Genomic DNA, 12,413 nt, shown 5'->3' with positions numbered 1-12,413 from the left:
CATATCTAAGAAATCTTGGCCTGACTCAAGGGTTTAACAATTTGGTACTAAATTTTCTTCTAAAATTTTTACAGTTTTAGCACTTACATTTAATTCTATGATCTACTTTGAGTTAATTTTTATGTATGTAATGTGTGAGATAAAGATCTAAGTTTATCTTTTTTACATGTAGATATTCAATTATTCCAGCACCATTTTTACAAAAGGTATCCTTTTGCCAGTGAACTGTGTTGTTACCTTAGTCGGAAATCAATTTATCATAAATGTAAGGGTTTATTTCTAGACTCTCACTTCTGTTACATTGATTTATGCATCTATCCTATGCAAGTATCACACTTTTTTGATAACCGTAGCTTTATAGTAATTTTTGAAATTGGAAGATGAAAATCCTTCAACTTTATTCTTTGTTTAGAATTGTTCTGGTTGTTCTAGGTGTTTTGCATTTCCATATAATTAAACCCCTATTGTTATAGATGAGGAAACTAAAGTGCCCAGAGAACTTATGGTTTTAAACAGAGTCTAAATAATTTAGTGCTAGACTTCTTACATTTGAAAATTTATTCCTTAGGGTAGCTCATTTCTGTGGCTCTACTATACAAGTTCACAGTAAACTATATCCAGCCTTTCTAGTGCTTGTACACTCTCCACCTATATTTGTCAGAGATTCTACAGTCAACAGGACCCTGGTCCTTCCCACTTCCACCCCAAGTATGCTAATATCCTTACCTATATCATATTTTTCTCCATTGAGTCTTTCTCTAAATCTCCTTAGTAAATTTAGTTCTGTTCTATGACACCAAATTAAGTGTTTAATATACAAGTCTGGTGTTTAGAAAAGTCCTCCAATTTGCCAGAAAAGTTGCTGCTTCAAAAAACTTAGCCTAAGCATCAAATGTTTCCAATGAAATTGATTCCAAGCAGGTAAAATCTTTTGATCTTAGAGTGGCACTGCCAGGGTAGCTGGCATGTACTAGTAGCTACACTCACAGCTTATTATAAGCATTGCTTTCTAATTATAGCATGTTCCTTCCAAGTCTGGATAAATATCAGGAGCAAAGAGAAATGGAAAATTTATCTATTGATAGGATGCTTAGGCTTTAGATAGGTCCAGCAGTCCATTTCTACATGTATTTGCATGAAAATACCAGTTACCTATCCTAGTAGCTTCTCTTATTCCAGTTACCAACCAGCATGACTCCTCTCTATAGAAGAAGGCACTTGAGAAATAAGATAGTTTCCTTTTCCATCTTTCCCCTATCCATTTATCTTTATATTATTCACCCTCTATCTTTTTCTACCCTTATCTCCCCATAGTAGCCGCCTTAAGAACAAGATGTGGTATGGCCTTTTGGGAAGCAAGGAACTTCTGCAGCGCTCTTACAGGAAACTGGAAGAACGTGTACACCTGGAGGTTAGTAGAAAAGGAGGTGGCCCTTCCTGGGTATAGAGAAAGAAAATCTCATGGCCTTGGGAATCAACTTTGCCCTACATCCTTGGTTCTTCCTAAGCTTTAACTCTATGATCCTCACTCACAACTCATGGGAGGAAGGCATGGAGATAGATTTCCATTTTATAGATAACAAAATAATAGCATGAAGAAAAGACAGAGATCTTTCCCATCTCTGTAAATACCCCTTCATATTGGTACCCGAAGATCTAGCCAATGAGAGCTACTCTTTTCTTTCAGTGTGATGGAGAAGCCATCTCCTTGCCAAATCTGCAAGGCATTGTAGTGCTCAACATTACCAGCTATGCCGGTGGTGTCAACTTCTGGGGAAGCAATACAGCAACCACAGTGAGTGTGGAACAAAGAACAGGGTGGGAGAAAGGCATGATCCCACAAAGGTATCTCAGAAAGGAGTACTGGGATGGCTGGAGGGGGAAGTGGACAATTGGGGAAGAGCATGTGGGCTGGAAATCTTTGTTAGCAGCAGCCATCTGATCAGGTTTTTCAGCAATTATCCCAGAGCACAAAAATTAACCAAAGACCTCTGGATTAGGTAAAGTCTTAGGTGCTTCCTGGGCTTTAAATTTTCCACTCCTCAGGCCTGACAGATACTTTAAGGGCTACCTAGAAAGTAGCCCTTTTCTCCATAGAATCTGTCAATAAAATCCCCTGGGAAGCTGGCCATGACCCCTCTACTCTGAGCTCATCCAAGAAGGCAATGAGGCCAATAAGATAGGCCTTGCAGATTGATGATGTGGATTGGACAAGGAAGGAAATGGTTAAAAGCCATGATCTTCAAAGAGGCTAAGAGTATTGATATCAATGCCCTTTTTCCAGATGGCTTTCTTACCTCATCTTTTCCCCCTTTAATAGTGCAGTTTTTCTACTTTTCATAAGCTAGAAAAATTCTCACCAGGAGCCTGCAAAATATTTCCTGCTTGTTGTAGACAAAGTGTGGTTTTCCAAGGATGGAAATATGATACAGTTTTTCCTCCTCAGAAATATGAGGTTCCTGCAATAGATGATGGGAAGCTGGAGGTAGTGGCAATCTTTGGTTCTATACAGATGGCAATGTCCCGAATCATCAACCTGCATCATCATCGCATTGCCCAGGTAGGCAAGAGTTGGGTGGGCACAAGAAAGGTCCTGAGATTTTTGGTTGCAACCCAGGATGTGGGGTACTCCTAACAATTAACCAGCTATAAAGGACCAGGTTATCTTGTGGACCACAAGGTACTGACTGAGGTTGGTAATGGAGATGGCAGGGACCAATGGAACAAAAAGCCCATAGGAATTAGGTGTTTCTCCCTGGGATAATCTGATTCACATCCTTGTCAGTGCCATTTCAGATACACATTCAGGCTGTAACTGTGAGATTATCAGATTGGTCTATAGCAGTTGCCTCATTTTCCTTCCCATTCTCTCTCATCTTCTCTGGCAGTGCCGTGAAGTAATGATAACAATTGATGGAGAAGAGGGTATCCCAGTGCAGGTGGATGGGGAAGCCTGGGTTCAGAAGCCAGGCCTTATCAAGATTAGATACAAGAATGCTGCCCAGATGCTAACAAGAGATCGGGTAAGAGGGGAAAAGCTCATCTTGGGCTCTTACTGCTACCTTATCCATAGCTATCACTTGAGTACTAAAAACTTCCAGTCAAGCCAAATTCCTCAAAGGGAGGTCTGCATGTCCCTTGTATCAATCACTTGAGGTCCTGGTTATAAATGTATGTGCCTGGGCCCCACACCAGACCTACTTAACAGAATGGGGATAAGTAGTTCCCAGGCATGTGCCTTTGTAAACTAGTACCTAAAGACATTCTGATATATGCTGGAATTTGCAAACTACTGTCCAGAGAGTGAGATAAGGAGCTTCCTCCTATGGTTTTGGATGAGGTCACCCTCTTCCACTGTAGAGAGAGCCAAGGGCCTCAGGTGGTCATAGAAAAATCCACTCCTTCAACAACTGATTCTGCACTGAATATGGTCTTTAGGTTCCTTAAAATGCTGCATTCACAAATGCCAGCCCCTTCAGCTAAACCTTGAGCTTAGGAAGAAGCCATTCTTGACCAGATGTTCAGTGACCCATGAACAACCCAAAGAAATAGCAACAGAGAGGAAAGAGGAAGTCCAGTTATAAACTACCTACCTGGTGCTAAGTACTTCACATTTCTGTCCTGTAGGTCCTCCCTGTAGTCCTGTGAGAGGAACACATTTATCCTCAATTTACAGATGAGTAAAATGAGGACCAGGGACATTGAATAATTTGGTAACAGTCACACAACTAGTAAATGACAGAAGCATGATTCACAATTAAATTAGATATGTTCTGGTTCTAAACAACATTACAACATAACGCCTAGATATGGCAAAGGAGAAAACATGAAAGGTATTTTATGAATCACGATGTCCTGATAAAGGAGCTTCTGGCAGACATATGTCTGATCCAAGCCTGGTGTCCCAAGACCCAGAATACTGACAACAACAAAAACTAAAAGTGCCTAGTACAAAAGAGACTTTGAATAAAATGACGGATAGATATATAGGTGAATACATGGGTAATACAGAGGAATGGGCCCTTATTCCCCTTTACCCACTCTACCTACACATTGACAAACATTAGACTCATAGACAGATCTGTAATATGCCATTTTAAATACAGCAATCATTATGAACTGCCTCTGTATTCACAGGACTTTGAGAACTCAATGAAAATGTGGGAATGTAAACACACTGAAATTCAAGCTGTCCCTCAACCCCAGCTGGACTCTCAGACATCTCAAGATAGCCTCTCTGATGAAGAGTATGACCAGATGCAGCATTTAGCTCAGCTTGCAGAAAATCTCATCAGTAGGTAAGGTGACTGGCCTATATACAGGACTGAGAATCCCAATGAGGGATATGGAGACAAAGTCAATTTGTCTTTTGGCTAATGGGGAACCTGGCCTTAGAAAGAAGTTGTGCCTAGAGCTCTAAAAATTTTCTGGGACCCTGACAATTCTGGCAAGAAAAATTCTTTGTGCTCAGCAATAAGCCAGCTTGGACATCTCCCATTAGGCCCAGAGATGAGTTTATATGGGCTCTTGACCCAACAGGAATAAGAATGTTTATCCTTGCCCTTAAATATTCATCAGGAGGGCCTTTGATTAGTGTCAGCTTTCCTCCTCTATTCTAGCCTCCCACCCTCACCAAGTTCCCAGTATCTAAATTCAGGTGAGATAAGGATGGATAAATACCTAGAGAAGAGTAAAAACATTTTATGGAACAGGTAGCTACCTAGAGGACAGCAGAAACAACAGAAGGGAGTAAAGAGTCCAAGTTAGGAATCCAGGGCTTTCATTTCAGCTCTTATCCCAACCCTCATTAGCATCCCAGGCCAGAAGTCCTCAGAACTCTGACTCATCTATCTGTCCTTAATTTATTGCAGACTTAATGACCTGAGCAAGGTCCACCAGCATGTGTCTGTCCTCATGGATTCTGTGAATGTCTGTGCTAACATCCTGAATGATGTATTTTATTTCCAAGACAGTGGCAATGAGGAAGGTGCAGCTTCTTGTACTCCCATTCAGGTAAGGGGGGAAGAGGCAGATGAAGGAAAGGAGTTAAACTATATAGGAAAGTGGATGAAAGAGAAGGAAGGGGAGCCAGAGGCTGGTTGGAAAAACTGGACAAATGATATGGCAGGAAACTGATGGATAGAGTGAACAGGATGGTAGGCATCCCTTGCCTTGTTACAGGTCTAAGGTGGCTACTAGGGGAAATCCCATAGCAGATTTTATCAGCCTGAGAGCTAGTCCTCTTCCTTGGTAGCTTATCTACCACACCAGCCTCAGGGGAGAAATGACCAATAAATAGACAGAAACTTGGCCTTGGCTCTTCCACGTCTCGGGCAGATCCCTGTATAACCTGATAAAGTGACACCTGTAATTGAAACAAGAAAACCTGGGTGCCTTGGTTTCTCTCTTGAGGGAAAGGTACAGATCAGGAAGGATACTTAATATTAAATGTGTCATCCCATTGCTTTCTTCACTGCCAGAAGATTTAAGTGATGCTTCTAAAAAAGTAACTTTAGTACTAGAAAAAAGATACAATAGGGTCAGGTCCTGATCTTAACTGGAAGAGGCCCGAAGCTTCAAAGGGAGAGATGGTAGGGCCTAACTCCACCTGTCATGAGAAACATGGTTTTAGCCTAGGGACAAGTGGCCTCAAATGTACTCTCTGGTTCACATATTTCCTTTTTTCTTATACCTACTGCAATTAATCAGTGATGCCAAAAGCAAGGTTGTGCTGTGCCACTTTGTAGGATACACCAAAGTGTACCAGTAGGTGACAGCTGGCATTGGTTCTGATTGGTTGGTTCCTATGCTGTACTAGTTGTGTTACTTTTTCACCGATAGCCACGTCCTACTAGCCTGCTCCTACCTTCCCAAAGAGAAGCCAGCTGCAGGCTTGCTAACCAACAACTCTTCTGTCTTTTTCCTTTCCTTCCTTTCTTTCCTTTCTCCTCCTCTTAGACTATAAGCAGAAATGATGCAGTAGATGTTACATTTAGTCTTAAAGGGCTCTACGATGACACCAAAGCTTTCCTGGATGAAAACTTGGTGAGTTCAGGGGGTTGGAGCATGGGAGGGAAAAATACCCCATCTGAACACAGTCACAATCTGTGCTTGATTCTAGGGCACTGGAGACATGTGGGAGCATTTTGGCTGGGTACCTGCCTGATAGTCCATAGGGACTACCTTACCCTTGAAAGAAAGTCCCCTTTGGCAAATATCTCCTGACTCCAGAACAGGCCAATCAAAAGGGTGTTCTCATCATCCCTGACACAGCTACAGTAGAAAGGAGTGGGTTCATTTAATCTGTTCTGTATCCCCAAGTTTCTACATACCTCTTTCACTATTTGAAAAGGTGGTATTGAATGGTGGGAAAATTTGGGGAACTCTGAGTTCAAATCCCAAATCTGCCACTTACTAACTTTATCAGTTTCCTAAGGCTGTCATAGCAAAGTATCAAGAACATGGTGACTCAAAACAGTCGGGATGTATTGTCTCACAGTTCTAGAAGCTTTAAGTCCAAATTCAAGATGTCAGCAGGGCCATGCTCCCTCTGAAACCTGTAGAAGAATTCTTTTTTGCCTTGTCTAGCTTTTGATGGTTCCTTGGCTTATAAACACATCACTCTAATTCTCTATCTTTACATGATGTTCTCTCTGTCTCTCTGTCTTTACATACCCATCTTCTTATAAGGACACCAGTGATATTAGATAGGGGCCTACCCTGTCCACTATAACCTCAACAACTAATTACATGTAATGACACTATTTCCAAATAGTGGAAACTGAGGTCTTGGGGACTAGAACTTCAACATACATCTTTTAGACATAATTCAACCCAGAATACTAGCCAAGTAATGTCACCTCTCTGGGTCTTAGTTTCCATAACTACAAGACAGGAATTACTCCCTACCTTTCCTTATTGTTATGAGGATAAATAACTATAAAGTGCCTATCCGTGCCTAGCACATAGTAGCAGCTTGCTAGACAGTAGTTTTCATTCATGTTAGGGAGAACAGACTGAGATTCCATTTTTGACCTACAAGACTAGTTGCATGTTTCCAGAATGTTAAGCCCCTAGGCACATTTGGTGAGTGTGTTCTGGTGAGGTGACTAATCATGCAGCTGGCTGCTGAGGCCCAGAGGCAGGTGCTTTGCTTGTCTCTCATTTAATTAAGGCTTAATTGAAGACAGGTTTCTGAGTTGATATTGCAAGAAGTGCACCATTTCCTATTCTCATTTGCACATTTAATTGGTATACTGCACAGGAGGCAGAGTGGCTAAGGCAATCAGGCCAGGCTATCCCAGCATCTGAGCCCCAAACTAAAGTCTTTTAGCCTTAGACAACAGCAACAGAAGAGGCCTCTATATATAGGGAGAGTTCAACAGCCTTCCAGCAGGAAGTATGAACGTTTGGTCTCTTGTTGCCACTCAGGCTTTCTTGAGACTGTGGCCTGAAAATTGGTTCGTGCCAGCCAACAACCCAGCTTGAGCACATACCACACATGAAAAAGCTCCCACCCCACAGGACCTGGTGAGGACCCCACAACATAGACACACATCCAGATGAGTCCAGGAGGCAGACAGCAGCAAAGAATAACCATGCATCTCTACAAAGGGCGTTATAGAGGTGGGATGGAAATAATGCTTGTTTCATTCAGTTTTTATTCTTCCCCTTGAAGGAGAGCAGTAAGAAGTTCCATGTTAGCAGAGGGATATAGATGATTAAGTAAATTCCACCCAGTAACACTCACTCCTCTTGTTTGGCATACCTATGTCCCATGCATCTGGGCCACTGTTTGTTGTCCTAAGTCATTAGGTATAAAGCAAAAGAGATTACTTGTCAGTACTGACTTGTTTCTCCCTCAATATCCTGTTCTGATTGACCATAACCTCATGCCCCACCCCCTCCCATTCACCTGCCACCCATTTGTGACAGCTGGCACACAGTTCAACCTATGGGTGGAGTAGTAAGTGGCCCATGCACAACAAGAAGCCACATAAGTGTCAGATTAAAAATAGAGTGTGTGCTGGGAGGAGGGGTGAGGCCAGGTTATGCAGCCTCAGTGTGCATCTGTTCTCTTAGTTTACAACTTACTGGAATAGGAACTATCTCATTTGTGTTGTTGGCCTATATTTTGGTTCTTCTGAGTTGGAGATGGTCCCAAAAGTCTCCCATGGACTATACAGAATTCATCCTGTGGTTGCTAGGGATAACTAGGGAACACTTAAGCTTTGTTTCCTGAACCTATAACTCAAGCCATCTGGAACTCATTGCTTAATTACTAAGAGTGAGTAGCAAGGGACTAAAGCACAGCCTGGAGAGGCAGACCCTCTTTTCCAGGATGGGAAAAGATATGCTGGTCTCACTCTAACTCTTCCCTTGCCTCAAAAAACAGCCTTTAAATTATAATGAGTGTGTAATAAATAGTCTCTCAAGCATTTGGCCTCCCTACAAGTCCTTTCTGGGACAGTGCTATATAGATGGCAAGCCATAGAGTTAAACAGATCTGGGTTCTGTCTAACCATGGGATCTTGAGCACTAAACTTCTTTGAATCTGTTTTCTCACCTATGGAATGAGGACATGGCCTTGTAAGGTATTATAAAGTAGTGGAAAGACTTAATGAAATTATGTATGCACAGTGCCTGGCATATAGTATGTGCTCAAAACTTGATAGTGGTTATTTAGGAATACACTGGGGTGTCTTCAGGGACTTGATGTCAAGAGTATTACCCTTGTCCTGGACCCTAAGTGATAGGAGTGGAACTCAATGTTAACTAACACTAGTCAGAAGGCCTCTCTGCTTGCCAAACTGTGAGCATGCCCAACCCCCCAAAGAGTACCAACATCTGGTTGTTTTCTGGATCCCCCTATTGAGAAAGAAAAGAGCTGGCTATAGGCCAAGGAAATACAAGTTGGCACCGTGTGGTCTCTGGGCCACTAGTAGGGACTGGGAATAGGGGAGAGGGCAAGAGTCTACAAAGGTGCTAGGCATGGACACTCACTCTTTTCCCTGTCTGTACCAGCTAAGAAATGTGAAGGATGAGGCCACAATACAAACTGCCCTGGATGCCATCAATAAGGAGTTTGAAAAGCTATCTGAGATCTACTGGCTGTGTCCCGTCCTTGTTCCAGAGGTGAGTGAGCTGGGGATTGAAAAATAAAGGGGAAGAGAGATTCTTTCTTAGTGCTTTACCTTCCAGGTTCAGCCAGGACACAGTGACTGATGTAGAAGAGGGGGTCCAGTGGTAGCTTTCAGTTGCAGCTTAATAGAGAGCTTCCTTCCCCTATCTCCTCATCATAGATTTATAAGACAAGGCAGAAAATCCATTGAAAAATTAGGTTACCATAGGAAAATAACTAGAAAGAAGACCCACATTATAGCAAGAAATGATCAAGAATGAATAAGCAAGATAGTTATTTTCCTGTGTTGTTCTCCTAGCTGCAAATTCCCGCCCCCTGCTCAGTACCTGCTGCCAGAACTGAACATTTGGCCATACCAATATGTTCATTCCAGTTGTTTATACCAAACATCTGTTCTAAATGGTTGGTGCCCAGGCTATATTGGTGGTTATATCTTACAGCTATTACCTCTCCCTCCTGTTTCCTATCTCTTTCCCTCTGGGAGATCAGTAAGCTCTCTCAGACCCTCCCCCTCCCCCTCCCAGCTTGGCAGTGGTGGCTACAATCAAGCCTGGCAGTGGTGGCTACAATATAGCTGTAGGAATGCTGTCATTTTTGAACAACTCTGTTTTCCTAAGATTGAAAAATAATTCTATTTCATAAGTCAAACGACCCAAAGATGTCCACCTATCACTAGGCAAATTACTCCCTTTATGGTCTGACAGGGTTTTTTCCTTGAAAATTCCTCACCATAGAATCACTCATTTCAACCTGTTGGAATCTATGGTCCCCCTACTCATCGCATACCTGTTTTCTGCTTTCACACACCAGTTATATGTATGTGAGCAAGCCATACAGGCATTTTTAGACTAGTACAACAATAAGGCTACCCTTTTAGAGAAAAAGCTACATACAAATTCAGGTCTTAAAGGATTTGACAACTTTCTAATGTCCTTTGCTGATGTCCCAAGCACTTCCAAAGACTCTTTGTGGCCTGATGCTTTTGACCAGCAGCACTCTGGGGAAGGCAAATGTACTGTTAGGTAGAAAAGGAAGCAAACTCTTGTGGCACCCTCTTCCATTATTGCCCAGTTCAGCTCTCACTGAGTTCCTGAGCTAGGCAAATGGGCTGGATATTCAGAGAAATGAGAAAAACACAGTCCATGCACTGAGATCCCAATTGATATGTGAATATGCCTGGCTTGGGCCATAGTCTCTTTTCTGGTGTCCAATATCTCCATAGAGATGAAGAGGTGAGGCTCTAAAGAAGGTCATAGTGGATTGAAAGAAACCCAAGAAGATGCTGCTCATTTATTTGCTACCAAACTTGCCCATGTTAAAGCCACAGAAGACTCAGACCCCTTCAGTGGGGAAAAGCAGAATAAGAGTTAATTACTCACTGGGATTTCCAAGGCTTTGGCTGAGGGGAAAGTCCTGGGTCCTTCCTTGAGGCTGCTTCTCACTGGTATCTCTGAAGGCCAGAGCACATAGCTCCAGTAGTATCAGAGAAGAACAGGAGGAAGAGGATGACGGGTTTATACTCGTCTCCTAATGAGGGAATCAGATGTATAAATAGTCCTGAAAGGAAGATAATCACAAACCTTCTTGAAATGTGTTTGGCTGGATTTTCTGGTAACAAAATTAACCTCAAAATTATGTTTTACTGAGACCAGTAGTAAAACAAGCACACTTTCTGGCAGGAGTAAGAAACTGGGAGGCTGAGCTAGAATTACAGAGCCTGCCTGATCTGCATAGCATAGAACACACATCCCACATTCATAATTAGCAGCTATGTTTAGAGAAACTCTGCATTTCACACAGGGAAGAAGGTGGCCTGGAAGGCAGAATCTTCTCTATAAGAAGGTATTGGGCCAAGGGTATGAATAGTAGGTCACCAAATTGCATGTCTAAAGGAGTGTTTTTTTCTAATTCATGAAGAGCCATATGAGCTAGCAGTGGCCCTAGCAATTTCAACTTTCTAATTCCTAGCCACATGACATCAGGTGAGACATTTAACCTCTCTGAGCTTCTGCTTCCTCATTTCTAGTATAGGTATGATAATAGCCACTTTGCAAGGTTGTCTTGAGGCTTATATGAAATAAACATTTATTAATGCTAGTAAGGCATCTGGCACTGAGTAGCCTCTTGATCAATCGCCTTCTTAAAGTATATGACCAGTGAGTAGGGGTGTTTTCATACCTGGATAGAGAGCAGATCTGCCTGCTTTATGCAGCCACACTTGTTCAACACCTTGGCAGACCTCTGGAATTAATTATGAATGTTAGGCAACTAACGTTCTGACCTTCCTCTTGCTGTGGTTTCCCAGGAAAAATCTTCAGATGCTGACAGTAGAAGCCTTGGGTTGAAAATTAAGTTCCCCAAATTGAGAAAGAAGAAGGTAGAAGAGGAAGACAAACCTAAAACAGGCCAAGGAATCCAGGGTTTTATAGGTAAGTCTTCCTCACAGGTGTAGAGTCATGAAGACTTCCCCAGGAGCCTGGCTACCACCCAGGGACTTAAAGCCCTCATGAGAAATATTCACAAGCATGACAGTGACAGAGGGGGATGCCAGTTAGGAACTAGCCTTAGCTAATTCTAAGCTTGAAAGTGATATGGGCACTGATGCGGGAGAACCTGTGTGGTCTCCATGCTATAACAGCTGAAAGGAAAAACGTAAGCAGGCAGTGATTTTTTTTTCTGCTTGACCCATTCCTAAGGGTCAGGAATAGGTTCCAGGACCTATCTAAACACTTTATCCCTATCTGTTATAGTAAGCCTCCAGAAATGCAAATTTTCTGTTTCACTGCTTTTTTTTTTTTTTTTTTTTTTTATTAAACCATAGCTGTGTACATTAGTATGATCGTGGGGCACCATACACTTGGTTCATAGATCGTTTGACACATTTTCATCACATTAGTTAACATAGCTTTTGTAGCATTTTCTTAGTTATTTTGCTAAGACCTTTACATTCCACATTTACTAGGGTTCACATATACCCTTGTAAGATGCACCGCAGGTGTAATCCCATTAATCCCCCTCCTTCTCCCTCCCTCCCCCTCCCTCCCCTCCCTTTCCCCTTTCTCCCTATCCTTAGGTTATAACTGGGTTATAGCTTTCATGTGAAGGTCCTACATTAGTTTCATAATAAAGGTGAGTACATTGGGTACTTTTTCTTCCATTATTGAGATACTTTACTAAGAAGAATATGTTCCAGCTCCATCCATGTAAACATGAAAGAGGTAAAGTCTCCATCTTTCTTTAAGGCTGCATAATATTCCATGGTGTACATATA

The 12,413-nt window shown here is 42.1% G+C and overlaps 1 protein-coding gene across 1 annotated transcript in view; it reads left to right on the top strand.

The window, feature by feature from the left end:
* DGKK (diacylglycerol kinase kappa) overlaps nt 1-12,413 on the top strand; it is a 164,938-nt gene that overhangs the window by 151,304 nt on the left and 1,221 nt on the right. Inside the window, exons 19-27 of the mRNA XM_053580723.1 lie at nt 1,315-1,411; nt 1,688-1,795; nt 2,447-2,560; nt 2,889-3,023; nt 4,138-4,298; nt 4,872-5,013; nt 5,959-6,045; nt 9,025-9,135; nt 11,448-11,575. Coding sequence (XP_053436698.1) covers nt 1,315-1,411; nt 1,688-1,795; nt 2,447-2,560; nt 2,889-3,023; nt 4,138-4,298; nt 4,872-5,013; nt 5,959-6,045; nt 9,025-9,135; nt 11,448-11,575 — 1,083 coding nt within the window. The remainder of the gene's footprint in view (nt 1-1,314; nt 1,412-1,687; nt 1,796-2,446; nt 2,561-2,888; nt 3,024-4,137; nt 4,299-4,871; nt 5,014-5,958; nt 6,046-9,024; nt 9,136-11,447; nt 11,576-12,413) is intronic.

The sequence above is a fragment of the Nycticebus coucang genome, chromosome X (genome assembly GCF_027406575.1).
Source record: "Nycticebus coucang isolate mNycCou1 chromosome X, mNycCou1.pri, whole genome shotgun sequence".
NCBI lineage: Eukaryota > Metazoa > Chordata > Mammalia > Primates > Lorisidae > Nycticebus > Nycticebus coucang.
Note: the sequence above shows the minus strand (reverse complement) of the source record. Positions and strands in the feature narration are given on the sequence as shown.